Source organism: Aulonocara stuartgranti, assembly GCF_965226115.1.
Source record: "Aulonocara stuartgranti genome assembly, chromosome: 3".
Taxonomy (NCBI): domain Eukaryota; kingdom Metazoa; phylum Chordata; class Actinopteri; order Cichliformes; family Cichlidae; genus Aulonocara; species Aulonocara stuartgranti.
The window spans coordinates 37,529,793-37,547,403 of NC_138941.1; the positions used below are offsets into that span (position 1 = coordinate 37,529,793).

General features: G+C 44.6%; 1 protein-coding gene across 1 annotated transcript; it reads left to right on the forward strand.

Annotated features, from left to right (window-relative positions):
- The first annotated feature begins 2,167 nt into the window (after positions 1-2,167).
- polr2a (RNA polymerase II subunit A) lies at positions 2,168-14,814 on the forward strand. The gene is made up of 29 exons (XM_082527473.1): positions 2,168-2,514; positions 3,255-3,387; positions 3,478-3,614; positions 3,730-3,903; positions 3,995-4,276; positions 4,368-4,529; positions 4,622-4,842; positions 4,939-5,071; positions 5,161-5,285; positions 5,453-5,663; positions 5,763-5,972; positions 6,059-6,227; positions 6,331-6,425; positions 6,555-6,758; positions 6,848-7,070; positions 7,162-7,345; positions 7,477-7,648; positions 8,090-8,195; positions 8,477-8,682; positions 8,777-9,040; positions 9,161-9,368; positions 9,455-9,555; positions 9,654-9,758; positions 9,864-10,046; positions 10,166-10,369; positions 10,455-10,641; positions 10,767-10,880; positions 10,992-11,141; positions 11,315-14,814. The coding sequence occupies exons 1-29, from the start codon at positions 2,428-2,430 to the stop codon at positions 12,463-12,465; spliced, it is 5,901 nt and encodes a 1,966-aa protein (XP_082383599.1). The 5' UTR covers positions 2,168-2,427; the 3' UTR covers positions 12,466-14,814.
- Positions 14,815-17,611: the final 2,797 nt, after the last annotated feature.

Genomic DNA, 17,611 nt, shown 5'->3' on the forward strand with positions numbered 1-17,611 from the left:
CTGCTTGTGGCGTTTACTCCCACCTTCTTTTGACAAAACGAAGACAAAATGTGTAAAAGGGTCTATACCGAATACTGAGCACCTACTGCCAAACAACCCTCTGTTGCTTTTATGGGACAAATGGGATTGGTGGCTGTCAAAGAGCTTACATTTAAGACATTGTATCATTTTGCTCAGGAAACACTGGTCACTTCGGTCGATTCCTTTGAGCATAATCTATTGTTTATGCTGAAGACAATTCTTAGCTACTGAAGACACTTATAATATTTTAGCTCTAACACGCTTACCTCAGTTTGACTCTAATACATGTTGGTTAAGACCCCATTGTTCTAATTACAGTAAATTCAGGGTTATACATCCGCATACAGACTAAACAGAGAGATTTCCTCTTCTATAACAGACTAATATGCACGTTGTTAGCAAAATGGCTTCAACTTTCTCCACCGACGAAGAGTCGACAGTGTTCAAATCGTCACTGGCAAACGTAAACGAGCACTTTCTACCTCTGAAATAACCTAACGATTTAAAAGTAAAGCTAAAATATTCACAGGGCTCATTTTAATACTGTGTTCGGCGGTTTATAAAAACAAATACGTGGGTATTTGACTGGTCAAGTTAGCCAACAAGAATATTCCAGACCTCCATCTTTTCTCGTTCACAACAAGAAGCATACAACCGCCATGTTGAGCGCTAACTGTGATAGCCTTAATTATATTCCTCACGGTAGCGTTTGAAAAGCAAAAATAAAGGTGGTATAGTAAATCAACGCGTTTTCAACAACCTCAGCATGTAAACAAGCATGGTACCATTAGCCAGTAATTAACCGGTAAACATCGTTTTGTGCCATTATGGCAAATACAGGGCTAAACCGAAGAAGGCTAAAACACAGGGAGCCTCACGTTAACGGCACTTTTTAACACTACGATATAATAATACCATTATGGGATAAATATAATAAACTGTTGATGGTACGTGAAATAGCAGGGCAAAAAACATCAGGGAACATACCGTCATTGCTGGTAAATAGTCCGACGTTAAGCTAACCAATCGACTGCTTTACCCAAGAAAGCCAAATAATAACTCTAGAAATTTAAAAATGGAATCAGCGGGCTTGTAAACGAGTTGCAACCATTACACTTTAAATAACACTCGCCGTTCGTCGGTAAAATTAGTGGCCAAATAATGCAACTTAACCGCCATTTCAGCCTGCTTTCGAAACGTGGCCTTTGTAGGGTTTCTCGTTTTAACAAAAATATTTTAAAGCGAATCAACAATTTAACATTATGATTCAATACAAAGCGAGCATATTACAGATATAAGTGAAAATAGTCAAAATCCGGTGAGAAGCAGGTGTTAAATAAGCAGTTGAGGCTTCCCCGAGACTTTCCTAAAGGGCGTGCGGGAAAATCCAGTTCATTATGCAGCCATCCCTCGCAGTCGAGTCTGAGGCTTGCATTCAAAGTCCCAGAGATCCAAAAATGCACAAGTCAAAAAGCCAAAACGTCGACGCATTTCTTAAAAGAGATCGAAATATAATCCAATAAACAATGTTTCTGAAGTGAAAATGTAATATTTGTCGACTATTTTCCCTGTTTCACTACAGACATTTACAGGCCTCAGCTCTGAGCCTCTTTTCTTAGAGCCCAGGCTGATCCACAGCGAGACGAACGAGGGAAGAGAGATTTTTTTTATTTTTGCTCAGAGGGAAGAAATTCACATCGGCAACATTCGGCAAACATCGGAAACGAGGCGGGTTTTGGTGAAATTATTATAAGAAGCTTCATATCTTCGCAGTCATTGGTCAACTCTTTTCAGCTACTAAATATTAACGAGAAAAAGAACGAATCCGAAGGCTTCAAATTGAATATTCACATTTTGGATGTAAAATATGCTCAACACCGCCTATTCTTGCTTGATGTAGCCAATAGGAATTAGCTTGGATTAAATCAACGCCCGCCTTTAGCTTTCATTCGCTGACAAAAACAAGCGTGCCCTCCAATTGGTTTTACGTGCAATAAAATAGATTATTCATTTAACTGGCTTGAATGGCCAATGAGCGTTTTACTACGGGTATCCACGTCCCACCTTCCGAAGAGTCAGCCCCTGTCTTTGTGAGTGGGCCAACCCGTAGTAAGACTCAATCTATATAAGCAAGCGTTGGACCTCTCAACATTCAGTAGCGCTTAGAGCGCTCCAGAGTGTGGATCAAAAAAAGGGAGGGGAACAGTTGGTAGTCAGCTTATATATGATTAAACAAAATTAACTCGGCTTTAAAGGCAACCGACAGCAGAGGTCCCTGGACTATCGCCTTCGGAGACTTTCCGGTCACCGTTGGCGGCCTGACCAGAGTCGTGGTGACAATTTAAAGGCTGTTCCTGCTCACAAAGCGGCGTGCCGAGGAAGGACGCGTCTCTTTGAATAGACAGGATGCACGGACCGCCCTCCGGCGACAGCGCATGCCCATTGCGCACGATCAAGAGAGTTCAATTCGGCATCATCAGCCCAGATGAACTTGTAGGTTTTATTTATGGAGGGTGGGATTTTCGTATTTTAAATTATATTACATATCACATACGTTACATTAGTGTCTTCAGTTATAGTGTAATTTAAAATATGGGGCAACGACATGGTTCCGTTTACAATGGGGAAATCCTATTGTTAGCGTAGCCTAGCTAGCTAACAGTAAGTAAGTAGCTTGAGCTAACTAGCATGTTGCAGGAAGTTTGTGAACTTAAAGAACATCATTATTTAAATAAATCTATGCTATCACATGAATGAAACCCCATTTTATTAAGGCGTATTGATAACTGGGCCCAGTGTGGAGATGGTATTTTGGTGTCTGTGAAGCTCTTTGATGTGTTCATTGCGTGTTTGAATTTTAACACTGTATGCACAATAAAGGCATCGTTACTTCAATAAATTCAGAGCATTTTTAAACCTGAAGGTTGTTTTTTTAAGCGTGACATGACTGATATTTATCAGTTTCTTGGTTTGCATTTTTGGTGATTTTTTTTTTTTTTCATATAGCTAAAATTTCAATATGAAGTTATCGTGGGCAGAGATTCATGTTTTTCACGCACAGTTGTTAGCGAAACAACACGTGTTACGTGGTGTGTACACGTGTTACTTTTTACTTTATTATATTTTACGTTATTACATTATTGAAAGAACTTACAAAATGAATATGTATCGATTTTTGAGACATGATCAGTAATGTGAAGAAAGTAATTTACTTTGCTTTGTTTTCTCCCCAGAGACGGATGTCCGTCACAGAATGGGGAATCAAGTACCCCGAAACAACAGAAGGAGGACGTCCGAAACTTAGTGGCCTTATGGATCCGAGACAAGGGGTCATAGAGCGAACTGGGAGATGTCAGACATGTGCAGGTATTGTCAATTTAGCATTTATTGTCCCTATATACTCTTTTAAAGGTGGGCCATGATGTCATATTGTTTACATTGCTTCTCTTTCTTCAGGCAACATGACTGAATGTCCAGGTCACTTTGGCCACATAGAACTAGCAAAACCAGTTTTCCACGTTGGCTTCATATCAAAGATTATGAAGGTTCTTCGGTGTGTCTGCTTCTTTTGCTCCAAGCTGCTAGTGGATTCAGTAAGTAGTAATAATACAGTACTGACGTTTCACTAGAAAAAAAAATCTTATTTCTGTCCTGATGTTTCAAGTTTGGATTCTTAAAACACCTTAATCCATTACTGTTAACCTATAGAACAATCCCAAGATCAAAGACATCCTCGCAAAATCCAAAGGACAACCCAGGAAGCGTTTGACCCACGTCTACGAGTTGTGCAAAGGAAAAAACATCTGTGAAGGCGGAGAGGAGATGGACAACAAATTTGGAATGGAGCAGCAGGAGACGGAGGAGGATCTCACCAAGGAGAAGGTATTTGGGTGGGGCCTTTTAGTCACCGTGTACAAACATTCGTGGAATGGCTCAGCTATTTAACCTCATCCTTCCCTTATGGTTTACATAGGGTCACGGGGGCTGTGGACGCTATCAACCACGCATTAAACGCTCCGGCTTGGAGTTGTATGCTGAGTGGAAACACGTTAATGAGGACTCGCAGGAGAAGAAAATCTTGCTGAGTCCTGAGCGTGTGCATGAGATCTTCAAGCGCATCGCGGATGAAGAAGACATCATCTTGGGCATGGACCCCAAGTTCGCCCGACCAGAGTGGATGATTGTAACTGTGCTGCCTGTGCCTCCACTGTCTGTAAGGCCTGCTGTAGTGATGCAGGGCTCAGCTCGCAACCAGGTAAAGGACAACCGAGACTTTTTTTTTTCCCCCTCCCATATATGTGAGAGCATCCTAAATCATCATGACTTACTTAACTTCTGTTTTAAAGGATGACTTGACCCACAAACTGGCCGACATCGTCAAAATCAACAACCAGCTTAAAAGAAACGAGCAGAGTGGTGCGGCTGCTCACGTCATAGCTGAAGATGTGAAGCTGCTTCAGTTTCATGTTGCCACTATGGTGGACAATGAATTGCCAGGCTTGCCAAGAGTATGTGTGTACTTTCTGGCACCATAACGAAACAGATAAACATTCACGTGAGCTCATTATCATCTGCTATAACCAATGTTTTTCTACATCAGGCGATGCAAAAGTCTGGCCGCCCTCTCAAGTCCATAAAACAGCGTCTAAAGGGGAAGGAGGGGAGAGTGCGAGGTAACCTGATGGGGAAGCGTGTGGACTTCTCAGCTCGAACCGTCATCACCCCAGATCCCAACCTGCAAATTGACCAAGTGGGCGTACCACGATCCATTGCTGCCAACATGACCTTCCCAGAAATTGTCACACCTTTCAATATAGACAGGTACATTTTCATTTAACGTAATGATTTGTGCCTTCAAGAATTTTTTAATTTGAAGTGAACTTGTGTCAGCTAATTCGTTCGGATTATGTCTATCAGATTGCAAGAACTGGTACGACGAGGAAACAGCCAGTATCCCGGAGCCAAATACATCATCCGCGACAATGGAGACAGAATTGACCTGCGATTTCACCCAAAACCAAGTGATCTTCATCTGCAAATTGGCTACAAGGTAAGAAGGAAAAAATACATAATTAAAGCCTGACTTGATTTGCAATCCTGTGTATGTGTTCAGACTAAAAAGCACTATTTTCTGTGTAGGTGGAGAGACACATGTGTGACGGGGACATTGTCATTTTCAACCGACAACCTACACTACATAAAATGTCTATGATGGGGCACAGGGTGCGGATTCTGCCGTGGTCCACATTTCGACTCAACCTCAGGTACTCAATGACTCATCTTCTTGTCTTGAAAGTAATCTGAGTATCTTGAATTCGTTATGTTTAGTAAATCTTTTACTATATTTGTTATTAGCAGTTCCTAACGCTGTCAGTTGCAAATAGCTGTAATACAAGTGTTTTAGCGTTTCTAACATTTCGTCTCCATCCAGTGTCACCACGCCCTACAATGCTGACTTTGACGGCGATGAAATGAACCTCCACCTGCCACAGTCGCTGGAGACGAGGGCAGAGATTCAAGAGTTGGCCATGGTGCCTCGTATGATCGTCACACCGCAGTCCAACAGGCCCGTCATGGGTATCGTGCAGGACACTCTGACTGCTGTTCGCAAATTCACCAAAAGGGACGTCTTCTTGGAGAGGGTAAGGAGATTCGTTTCATCACCAGCAGTTCTTTCTCTTAAAGGATCCTAAATGCACAGTGCCTTTTGCACTCATTTAATTCTTTTATCCCCGTTACAGGGTGAAGTGATGAATCTCCTCATGTTCCTCTCCACCTGGGATGGGAAAATGCCTCAGCCGGCCATTCTCAAACCTCGTCCTCTGTGGACTGGCAAGCAGATCTTCAGTCTTATCATTCCAGGACACATTAATGTGATCCGCACACACAGCACCCACCCTGACGACGAGGACAGCGGTCCTTATAAGCACATATCACCCGGCGACACTAAGGTACAAAGGCCAGACCGTCTATGTATCAGTTACAGACTGGAAACTTATTACACTAGAAGTAAACTATTTATGATCTCTTTCATCAGGTTATAGTGGAGAATGGTGAGCTGATCATGGGCATCCTGTGTAAGAAGTCCCTGGGAACATCAGCTGGCTCCCTCGTCCACATCTCCTACCTGGAAATGGGCCATGATATCACCCGACTCTTCTACTCCAACATTCAGACTGTGGTCAACAACTGGCTGCTCATCGAGGGTACGAAATCAGAAGTGGAGCTTTATCGCTATATTTCTGAATAGACATTAAATAAATATTCCCAAATTGATTGTTTTCATAATAAGCCCTTCTATTTTAACAGGTCATTCCATTGGTATTGGTGACTCCATTGCTGATGCCAAGACGTACCTTGACATCCAGAATACGATCAAGAAAGCCAAACAGGATGTGATAGAAGTAAGAACAATGTTTCATAAACGTCTCAAACTCGAGGCTGATTCTTATTCAGCTGGTTCACCAGTTTTTGCAGATAATAGAGTGAAATTTTATACAGGAAAATAATTTCTTTGACTCTCTGTCTGCCAGGTCATTGAGAAAGCTCATAACAACGAGCTGGAGCCGACCCCTGGTAACACACTGAGGCAGACCTTTGAGAACCAGGTGAATCGCATCCTTAACGATGCTCGAGACAAAACGGGATCCTCTGCCCAGAAGTCTTTGTCCGAGTACAACAACTTCAAGTCCATGGTGGTGGCTGGATCTAAGGGCTCAAAGATTAACATCTCACAGGTAAAGGAGTCCTCCTTACCACCTTGCATTAGAGTAATTGGATTTGATTGGAGTTCGAGACACTCGACTTGTCTTTCCTCCTTATTCAGGTTATTGCTGTGGTGGGGCAGCAGAACGTGGAGGGTAAGAGAATCCCGTTTGGCTTCAAACATCGCACATTGCCTCACTTCATCAAGGATGACTACGGTCCTGAGAGCAGAGGTTTTGTGGAGAACTCCTACCTGGCCGGCCTGACACCAACAGAATTCTTCTTCCACGCCATGGGAGGCAGAGAGGGTCTGATTGATACAGCTGTCAAGACAGCTGAGACTGGTAAGTCTGTGCAGTCTGACCAAAAAATGGAGAATAAAATTTAAACGCAGGACAAGATGTTTAAGGAAAAAAAAAATTGCCCCATTTATAGGTTACATCCAGCGTCGTCTGATCAAGTCTATGGAGTCTGTGATGGTGAAGTATGATGGCACAGTGCGGAACTCCATCAATCAGGTGGTGCAGCTGCGATACGGTGAGGACGGCCTGGCAGGAGAGAATGTAGAGTTCCAAAATCTGGCAACAGTGAAACCCTCGCACAAAGCCTTCGAAAAGAAGTGAGTCACGCACCTGACACCTGCATGTGTTCAATCACAGAAGTGGTGTTTTAAAATGATTTTAAGATCTGTGCTGAGCATTTTATTCATTTTTTTTGAAGTGGTTAACATGCCTCATCTGGTATTTCCAGGTTCAAGTTTGATTGCACAAATGAGCGAGCACTGAGGCGAACGCTGCAAGAAGACGTGGTGAAAGACGTGATGACCAATGCTCATGTCCAGGGCACCTTGGAAAGGGAGTTTGATAAGATGAAGGAGGACAGGGAGATCCTGCGAGCAATTTTCCCTACTGGTGACAGTAAGGTGTGTGAGATCACAGTAATAGATGTGTCTGCTCTCTAACTCCACTGCCCCCCAAAAACCCTAAAGGTAGTAAACATGAATGCATCTAAAAACAAAACTATGGACGTTAGACGTCTGGTATAAATCTCATGTTGCACAGATGATTCACACATTTTTATTAAACTAATTAATAAAGCTGGAGTGTCTGTGGACCTTTGTGCACCCACTTTTCTTTCGGCCATGTTTCTGTCTGCTAATCATTCGTGAGAATAAATACATAGATCAGCATATTTCTTTTTAATGGGCCACAGATTTCCTCTGAGAGATGTCTTCACTTTTATAACCGGAGCCAGTCAAAATGTGGGACGCTGACTGAATTGTCCCACATAAAGTGGGACAACTGGTCAGCTTGACTACTGAGAATGCAGAAATACTCATTCTGCTATGCTGCTTCACCTGCAGGTGGTGCTGCCGTGCAACCTGGCCAGAATGATCTGGAACGCTCAGAAGATCTTCCGAATCAACCCTCGAACTCCGACAGACCTCCATCCTCTCAGAGTGGTCGAGGGTAAGCTGAAAAATAAGAAATCTCACTGAAGCTGCAGCTCTTTATGTTCAAGGATGAATTGTGCGTGTGGAGGCTGTTGGAGCTGAGAGATCATGACCTGGCCTCAGGTGCTTCTTAAAGCTTTGTAAAGCCACTTGGTGAATTCCTGCCTGTTATATAACAAGCGGAATGATTAGATCAACATAGCTCCAGTGTTCTGACAGGGAGGAAAGGTGTTTATTTTTTCTGTAGCGTACACCACTGTAGACAAAATTTCAGTCTTTGTGCATTTGCATCCTCAGGTGTTCACGACCTGAGTAAGAAGCTGGTGATTGTGAATGGCGACGACCCTCTGAGTAGACAGGCCCAGCAGAACGCCACCTTGCTCTTTAACATCCACCTGCGCTCCACACTGTGCTCCAAGCGCATGACCGAGGAGTTCCGGCTGTCCACCGAGGCTTTCGATTGGCTGCTGGGAGAGATTGAGACCAAGTTCAACCAGTCTATTGTGAGTTTAGCACATTGACGCGAGGGGTTTAAGCGTTTTTAGGCTTCTGAACAGCTGAACATCACATTTTGTTTTCCTGCACCTCCTTTTCCAGGCTCACCCCGGTGAGATGGTGGGTGCTCTGGCTGCTCAGTCTCTGGGAGAGCCAGCCACTCAGATGACCCTGAACACTTTCCACTACGCCGGCGTGTCGGCCAAGAACGTAACACTCGGTGTGCCCCGTCTGAAGGAGTTGATCAACATTTCGAAGAGGCCAAAGACGCCTTCACTGACTGTTTTCCTTCTGGGTCAGGCGGCACGTGACGCAGAGAGGGCCAAAGATATCCTCTGTCGGCTGGAGCACACAACACTGAGAAAAGTAAGAGGAAGTCATTGTATGTACCTTTATTTTGATGGGATCTAGAGGAAGCCACAGGAAGTGTCATTTTTCAGAAAATTGTTCGGTCCTAATGTACAAGCTGGATTCTTTTTCTCTCAGGTGACGGCCAACACCGCCATCTACTACGATCCCAACCCACAGAACACGGTGGTGGCCGAGGACCAGGAGTGGGTGAACGTCTACTACGAGATGCCCGACTTCGATGTGACACGAATTTCGCCGTGGCTCCTGCGCATCGAGCTCGACCGGAAGCACATGACAGATCGCAAACTGACTATGGAGCAGATTGCAGAGAAGATCAATGCAGGTGGGGTGTGGACGCACATTTTCTTTTCTTTCTTTTTCCCTTTTCGGAATGAATTTACCATAATGTAACCGTGGCGTCTCTGTCAGGTTTTGGAGAAGACCTCAACTGCATCTTCAACGACGACAACGCTGAGAAGCTGGTGCTGCGAATCAGAATCATGAACAGTGATGAAAACAAGTTCCAGGAGGTGAGCAGCAGTGATGATTTTAATAACAGTAAATTCACTCTAGTCAGATTTTATATTTATTCATTTTCTTTATTTTTAATTTTTTGTTTCCTGCCTAGGACGAGGAGGTGGTGGACAAGATGGATGACGACGTCTTCCTGAGGTGCATCGAGTCCAACATGCTGACAGACATGACTCTGCAGGGCATCGAGCAGATCAGCAAGGTAATGGATAACGCACATTTTAATGATTGCTGCAGGAAAGTTAATGTTCTCAAACTCCTCCCTAAAGCCTGATTATAAGTTAAAGGCGCACCTCCTCTCCTTCAGGTGTACATGCACTTGCCCCAGACTGACAACAAGAAGAAGATCATCATCACAGAGGACGGTGAGTTCAAAGCCCTGCAGGAGTGGATCCTTGAGACGGACGGAGTGAGTCTCATGAGAGTGCTCAGCGAGAAAGACGTCGACCCCGTCAGGACCACCTCCAACGACATTGTGGAGATATTCACGGTACAAAAGCATAAAAATGGTTTTATCTCAGTGGAGCAAAATACTGTTGTTTTTTGTTTGTTTTTGTTGTCCTTGTTATTTACTTTCCCCTCTCCTCTCCTGCTTTTTCTCTCTGTTAGGTCTTGGGAATTGAGGCTGTGCGAAAGGCTCTGGAGAGGGAGTTGTACCACGTCATCTCCTTCGACGGTTCCTACGTCAACTACCGCCACTTGGCTCTGCTCTGTGACACCATGACCTGCCGAGGTCACCTGATGGCCATCACCCGTCACGGCATCAACCGCCAAGACACGGGACCGCTCATGAAGTGTTCCTTCGAGGAGACGGTATGAGAACTAACTACTGAATTATTTTTAATCTGAATCATGAAGATTTTGTCCTCATAGTTATGTTCTTTTATTTTCTGTTTAGGTGGATGTGTTGATGGAGGCGTCATCCCATGGAGAGTGCGATCCCATGAAGGGTGTGTCAGAGAATATCATGCTTGGCCAGCTAGCACCAGCGGGGACGGGCTGCTTCGACCTACTGCTGGACGCTGAGAAGTGCAAATACGGCATGGAGATTCCCACAAACATACCCGGCATCAGCGTGGCTGGACGTAAGTGGGGGAAAGTCTGTTGGATAGAACCAGGGATCGTTTGTATTGCAGATTTATTTATTTATTTTTTACTTTTTCTTTTTTCTTTATACGATATTTATGTTCCGTCTCCATCCGATTTGCAGCCACGGGAATGTTCTTCGGCACTGTGCCCAGTCCCATGAGCGGCATGTCCCCTGCTATGACCCCATGGAACACCGGAGCTACCCCAGCCTATGGCGCTTGGTCTCCCAGTGTTGGTAAGTGTGTGTGAGCGCCTACATTGCTTTGTGGGCGGGTTTTTTTTTTCTTGTTTGTTTTTTAATTTTGTTCTTCATTTACTGATGTTTGATTTTTAATTTACCCTCCAGGCAGCGGCATGACCCCTGGAGGAGCAGGGTTCTCCCCCAGTGCAGCATCAGACGCAAGTGGCTTTTCTCCTGGTTACTCCCCTGCTTGGTCTCCCACTCCTGGCTCTCCAGGATCTCCGGGACCTGCCAGCCCATACATCCCATCTCCAGGTTAGATACTGACTGGGCACATTTGATCTCTTGTTTGGGCAGTTACCTTGGATACACGCTTCATAATGTCTTTAGATCCATTTGTTGTGTTGTGTTAAATCTGCATGCATTAAAGTCAAAGACTCATCCTGGATGGTTTCTTACTCATCTCTAAAATGTCTCTTCTTCTTTAGGTGGAGCCATGTCACCAAACTACTCCCCCACTTCCCCCGCCTACGAGCCTCGTTCCCCAGGTGGCTACACCCCACAGAGCCCGGGCTACTCCCCTACCTCTCCGTCCTACTCCCCCACCTCTCCCTCTTACTCTCCCACCAGCCCCAACTACAGCCCGACATCTCCTTCCTACTCGCCCACCTCGCCCAGTTACTCCCCAACTTCTCCTTCCTATTCGCCCACGTCTCCTTCCTACTCTCCGACGTCTCCCTCCTACTCCCCCACCTCTCCCTCCTACTCTCCCACCTCCCCCTCCTACTCTCCCACTTCGCCCAGCTATAGTCCGACGTCGCCGAGCTACAGCCCGACGTCGCCCAGCTATTCACCCACCTCACCGTCTTACTCTCCCACCTCGCCTTCTTACTCCCCCACCTCTCCATCCTATTCGCCCACCTCCCCTTCGTACTCCCCCACGTCTCCTTCCTACTCGCCGACCAGCCCGAGCTACAGCCCCACATCACCAAACTACACCCCCACCTCACCCAGTTACTCCCCTACCTCCCCATCTTACTCCCCGACATCGCCATCTTACTCCCCGACTTCTCCCAACTACACCCCGACCAGCCCCAACTACTCACCCACTTCTCCCTCGTACTCACCCACCTCTCCGTCATACTCGCCTTCCAGTCCACGCTACACCCCGCAGTCGCCCACTTATACGCCCAGCTCACCATCATACAGCCCCAGCTCGCCCTCTTACTCCCCCACCTCACCCAAATATACTCCGACCTCGCCTTCATACAGCCCCAGCTCCCCAGAGTACACTCCCACCTCCCCCAAATATTCTCCCACATCACCCAAGTACTCCCCAACATCGCCGAAGTACTCTCCCACTTCTCCTACTTACTCTCCGACGACTCCAAAATACAGCCCCACCTCTCCCACCTACTCCCCCACCTCCCCCACCTATACCCCCACCAGCCCCAAATACTCTCCTACATCCCCCACTTACTCCCCAACTTCACCCAAATACTCACCCACATCTCCCACGTACTCGCCGACTAGTCCCAAAGGCTCGACATACAGCCCCACCTCCCCTGGATACAGCCCCACCTCCCCCACCTACAGCCCGGCCATCAGCCCTGACGACAGCGACGAGGAGAACAACTGATGAGCTGCGCAGGAGAAGGGGAGGCGGCTAAAAGAAATAACAGAACGGGGACGAAGCTCCATCGCCTCGTGGGAGACAACTAAACGGACAGCATCTTTAAACAGCTGGAGGTGACGGAGCTTTTAGCCACCGGAGGGTCCCAGCTGTGATCATTTCCTGTGAGGAAAACTCAAGCCTGGGACCATCCGAAGGAGCTGCCACCCCCTCATCTTTAACCCCCCCCCCCCCCCCCCCCCCCAAAAAAAAGTTCAAAACTATTATGTGAAAGACTTGAACTGCTTTGCCTGAAGGAAAAAAGGCTGCCTTTTTGAAATAGTTTTTTAATTTTCACTTGGGGTGTTGAAGCAAAACTGAGAATCCCTCAAGAGGATGAAAAGGAGAGGAAGATGTGGTGAATATTTAAACTGTGGAGGGGGAAATGAGTCTCTTTTTAACTTTATAGTGTCCTGCATCCAGTCTCTCTCTCTTGCTCTTATTAATTAAATGGTTGTTTTTTGGTTTTTTTTGGTTCCTGGAACGCGTACATATTGCCAAAAGCCTTTTCCGAAAAGCTAAGCAGATTGTATTCATCACCAAAAGCATAAGCTGGAAGGAAAATCGAGGAGGGTTAGCCTGCGCCTTTTTGTTTACTGCACATTTCACCGAGGTGTGTCTTGTGAGACCCCCTGCCCAATTTTTTTTTTTTTTTTTTTTTTCCTCCTGCTTTTGTAGAAGAACACTTGCTGCCAGTTGTTTTGGGGGCTCGAGTGCAATTACATTAAAACATGTCGTCTCCATTAACGCATCCATTACAGGAGAGAGAAACTGGCATGCAGTTTATACAAAAAAAGACGCTTCTCATTCAGAGCATCTTCGACTGCATAAGCGTATGTACCCATCGGCCTCGCACTCTTCCTCCTTCACACCCCAGAGCGCTGAATGATGTCATAAACACCCGCCAGCATCCTATTGTCCTCTGCTATTTTGGAGACTTGTGCATCAAAAGCAAGAAAAAGAAGAAAACTTTTCCAAATGATCTTCCCCTGATGCGGGAGAATTTAAAGATTTCTATTAAATAAAATAGAAGGATTGTCTTTACTTTTGAGTTCAGGAGGAAATGGGGCAGCCGTGGATGAGGGATACTAGTTTGGCATTGCTGCTTCTGTCACTGTTTGCATGAGTAACACATGTTGATACATTTTGATCAAGCTTTAGTTTGAGCATTTTTTTCCCACATCCATCTGGCTTTTCACTAATCATTGTCCCATCTCTGATAGTTGATTTGTACACAGGTTTATTTGGACTATTTAAGAAAGAAAGTTAACTACTATTCTGTGTGAATAGAGACAAAGTAAGACTTCTTTTTGGCTTTTCACTTGTTTGCTTTTGGTGATTTTTATAAACCTGTTTCCAGGAGGCTCATGTTCACACACTGTGGATGAAGAGGGCAGGGGGTGAAGGAGGAGTGCTTTATTTTTACATTTTTCTCCCACTCACGACTTACTTTTCTGTTCACTCTCAGCTGTATCGCATTTTGACCGATGTCACCAGGTTGTGAAAGAGGAAAGGTTGAACTTATTTTTATTTTGTCCTCGGTAAGAGTAACGATTTTGTTTTTTCTTTGAAAGCGGAGATCGTCCAGAGAAACGGCGCCTTTGGCCTCTCTTTAAAACACTGTTACCCACTACATTAGTGTGAGCTTTCTTTTCAGTGCGGGTGCTTTCTCTCGTGCTTTGATGATGTCAGGGAACAGTCTGTACCCCTGATGGAAAAACTCATCTGAATATTTTGGACTTGCTGGATCCCCTTCCCTTTTCCCTCTTCATCCATGAGTGATCCTCATTTCTGAAAATCAGTGTTTGTTTTTTTTCTTTCTACAAGTGTACCTGTGACGAGGGGAATCATAGGGAGGAGAGCAGGTGTTGGATGTGATTGGGAGTCCCGAGGCATCGGTTGGGTTTTGTTCTGAAAATCTTCAAATGTCTACTTTTGTAAAACACTGCTTCCCCAATGGGTGTTGAATTTAAAGGACTGCATCCCTCTGGCCTTTGACAGAACCCAGGTTTGGTGACTGCACTCAGTAAATATCTCGGTGGACGCTATGTCTGCATCCAATCCTGTAGTCTTAAATATGTGCTGTTCTCTCAATGCAGGTCATCGGGACTCCCAGTGCGAATGAATGAATGGGAGTGTGTGCGTGAGTGAATGAAGGGTGATGCAGAGTGTAAAGCTGAGGAATGACTTTACATGTGTGGGCAAAGGAAGGTTTAAATTAAAGTTGCCACTGTATAGAAATCAAGTCATGATCTCATTCTGTATCTGTTCTTTGTTTTTGACTTGAAAAAACCGAATAAAAGTTTTACTATAAAATTGTTTTGTCTTTTTTAAATCAGCATCTACGTTTAGTAATTATTATTTCAGGCACTTATAAATCTGATAGCAGCATTCAGTTTTCCTGCTAATAAAATGTAAATTGAATGGAGAAACTTGGAATGCATCTGGAAAGTATTCTCAGCCATTGTGTCATATTTTGTCATTTCAGTCTTACTCCAAAATGGATTAAATTCACTTTTCATCTCAAAATTCTGCACACAATAAGTCCAGTGAATTGTCTGCTGATCTCTGTGACAGGATTGTATCAAGGCGTGGAGGTCCCAGTGAACTCAGCAGCTTCATCTCTAAAGGGAAGACGTTTGTAAACCAGCAGGACTCTTCCTAGAGCTCTCTGCCTGACCAGTCAGGGAGGTGACCAAGAACCTGATGGTCACTGTAACAGAGCTCCGACGTTGCTCTGTGGAGAGAGGAGAGCCTTCCAGGAGGACGATCATTTCTGCAGGATTCCACCAATCAAAACTGATCGAATGAGCAGACTGGAGCCACTCAGTCTCAGAAGCCTGGAAAAAAGGCAGTTTTGTCCAGGATGACTTAGTTTTAAGTTACACATGAATTAACAAGTAAAGCTCTCTCTGCTTTCATATTAAACAGCTTCTGTCTCCCTCTTTGCAGCCAACCTTTACGTCACTGCCATCTTGTGGCCGCAAGATGGCAGTGACTTATTTGTGGAGACTTTAAAAGGAAGTCAGTGATTTGGAATCGTGTTTGACAAACTTTCATTAGGAAAGTCCAGATTTTCACTTGATTCCCGTTTTCCTCACGTGTTGGAGACTCACTCTGAAAGCATGTTTGATTTACATCATCATGTTGGGACATTTTCTTCATCAACTTATTTAGATAGAACTATAAATCCCTCGGGTGGGTTCCTCTGGAAAATTCAGTAAATTTATCTCTTATGGATCTATAAATTAGAGAGGCTGATGCTGTCAGAGGCGTAAACTCCCATCAGTTCACTGGATGGGCTTTTTGTAAGGTGACACTGCAGAGAAGCAGCTCTGAACAAACCATTATTTGTAACCAAAACAGTCAAAAGCTCATCTTAAAAATGAAGCTGTTTGAAGCTCATTGATTGCTTTGTGCTTATTCTCCTGTGTATTCGTCACTGTGAGATCCTTTCAGTGTTTGCTCCTGCTTTGAGCTGATTTCAAACATCATGTTGATGTTTGTGTTCACCTCCTGTACATCTGTGGTTTCATGTCTGTGGCTGCACTGTTTTTGACTTTCTATCACAGACACGTCAGCACTGACTAGCTTGAAGTCGAGGAAGACTGTGTCCAGCAGGAGGCTGAGTGGATCTCAAAGTCTTTGCCCCCCTGCAAAAACCTCCTCTCCCAGTGGGAGCTGGAGTGCCTTGGGTAAGAGTCGTGAACATATGTTCAGTATGCAGCCAGTATTCAGCTAAAGTCAGTGACTTGAAGAGCAACAGAAACATGTACAAGGAGGAGAAAATCTTCTGACTTCCTCCTCTTTGTACTCGTGTTTGAGATTGCCTAACCTGAAGCAGACGTGCTACATGAACCCCACTCTACAAGCATGATTGCTCTTTCCTTTATCCACCAAGTTTGCAAATCATTACCAGGAAATATAAACTAACCTTCTCTCTTCTTCACCGAGTTCCTCCGCTGAGTTCTCCGCTCGAGTGTGAGTCCTCTGAGCTATAGGCAGATGTAGCTGTCGCCAACAAGTCTTACCTCTGCCCTGTTAGACTTCACATTAACCTCAAGATGTTGAGCTGCAAAAAGTAGGAACATGGTAAACTTTGAATGTTTTAATGTTGCTGTTGATATTTCTTAATCACCGTGAGTCTGTACTGTTTGAAATTATGGGATTCTGCAGATGTGGTCTGCAGTTCTTTAGGTGGGAGGACTACCTTCTTACTTTCAGGTATGTGTGCAGGCACTGCTTTGACTTTCGGAGTCAAAAAGATCAAACTGCAGAGGGTTATTTACTGGACTTTTAGAATTAGTGAGACTGTAAATTATGTCATCACCTGCACTAATTGGAGGTCACTAATCCTGGCATGAGTAAACAAATTAAAGTCCTCAAACTAACTGAGAGAAGTAAAACTGACTGTTTTTTCTTATTTAGTGCAACAGCTCAAGTACTGAAACATACTGTAGCTTTCATCTGGCTGAGCCTTTTCTTTTTAGATTTATAACATTTACACACTGTGCCTGAGAGAAAACACACTTGGCTGACTGCAATAATATTCAAACGCCACTAGATGTCCCCCTAATGCCTCTTATCATCCAGCCTCTGTGTTGGTCTTCCAGTTCGGCCTTTTTTCAGTGTGGTTGTAGCCCATGGGGCTTGGCCTTTAATATGGAGATGGTACAAGGGCTTGCTCCAAACTGTGCCATAGGCCCTCTTCAGATCAGTCAAACATGGCACAAAACAGGTAGCCAATCAGAATTGCAAAACAGGAGCAAAAGAAACTGTTCGGCATTGGCAGAGAAGATTTGGTAAGTTTTTCATGGGCACAAACATCGCACTCAACTCTGCTGCCCAACCAACAAATGGGTTGAGCAGCAGCATCATTTGAGTGAAAAGGCGGGGCTCTAGAGTTCGACCAATTTCTCAACAGTGCAAAAAATAAAATAAAAAATAAAATAAAATCAAAAAATCAAAAATCGAATGGCCCCATTCGGCAAAAACAAAAAAACAAAAGTCTCCGCACTCTGATAGTCTCCATGTAATCAACAACAACAAACACACATTATGCCCATATCATGGTCTAAACCAATCAGAGATAGTCAGGGGCGGGACTTCTCTG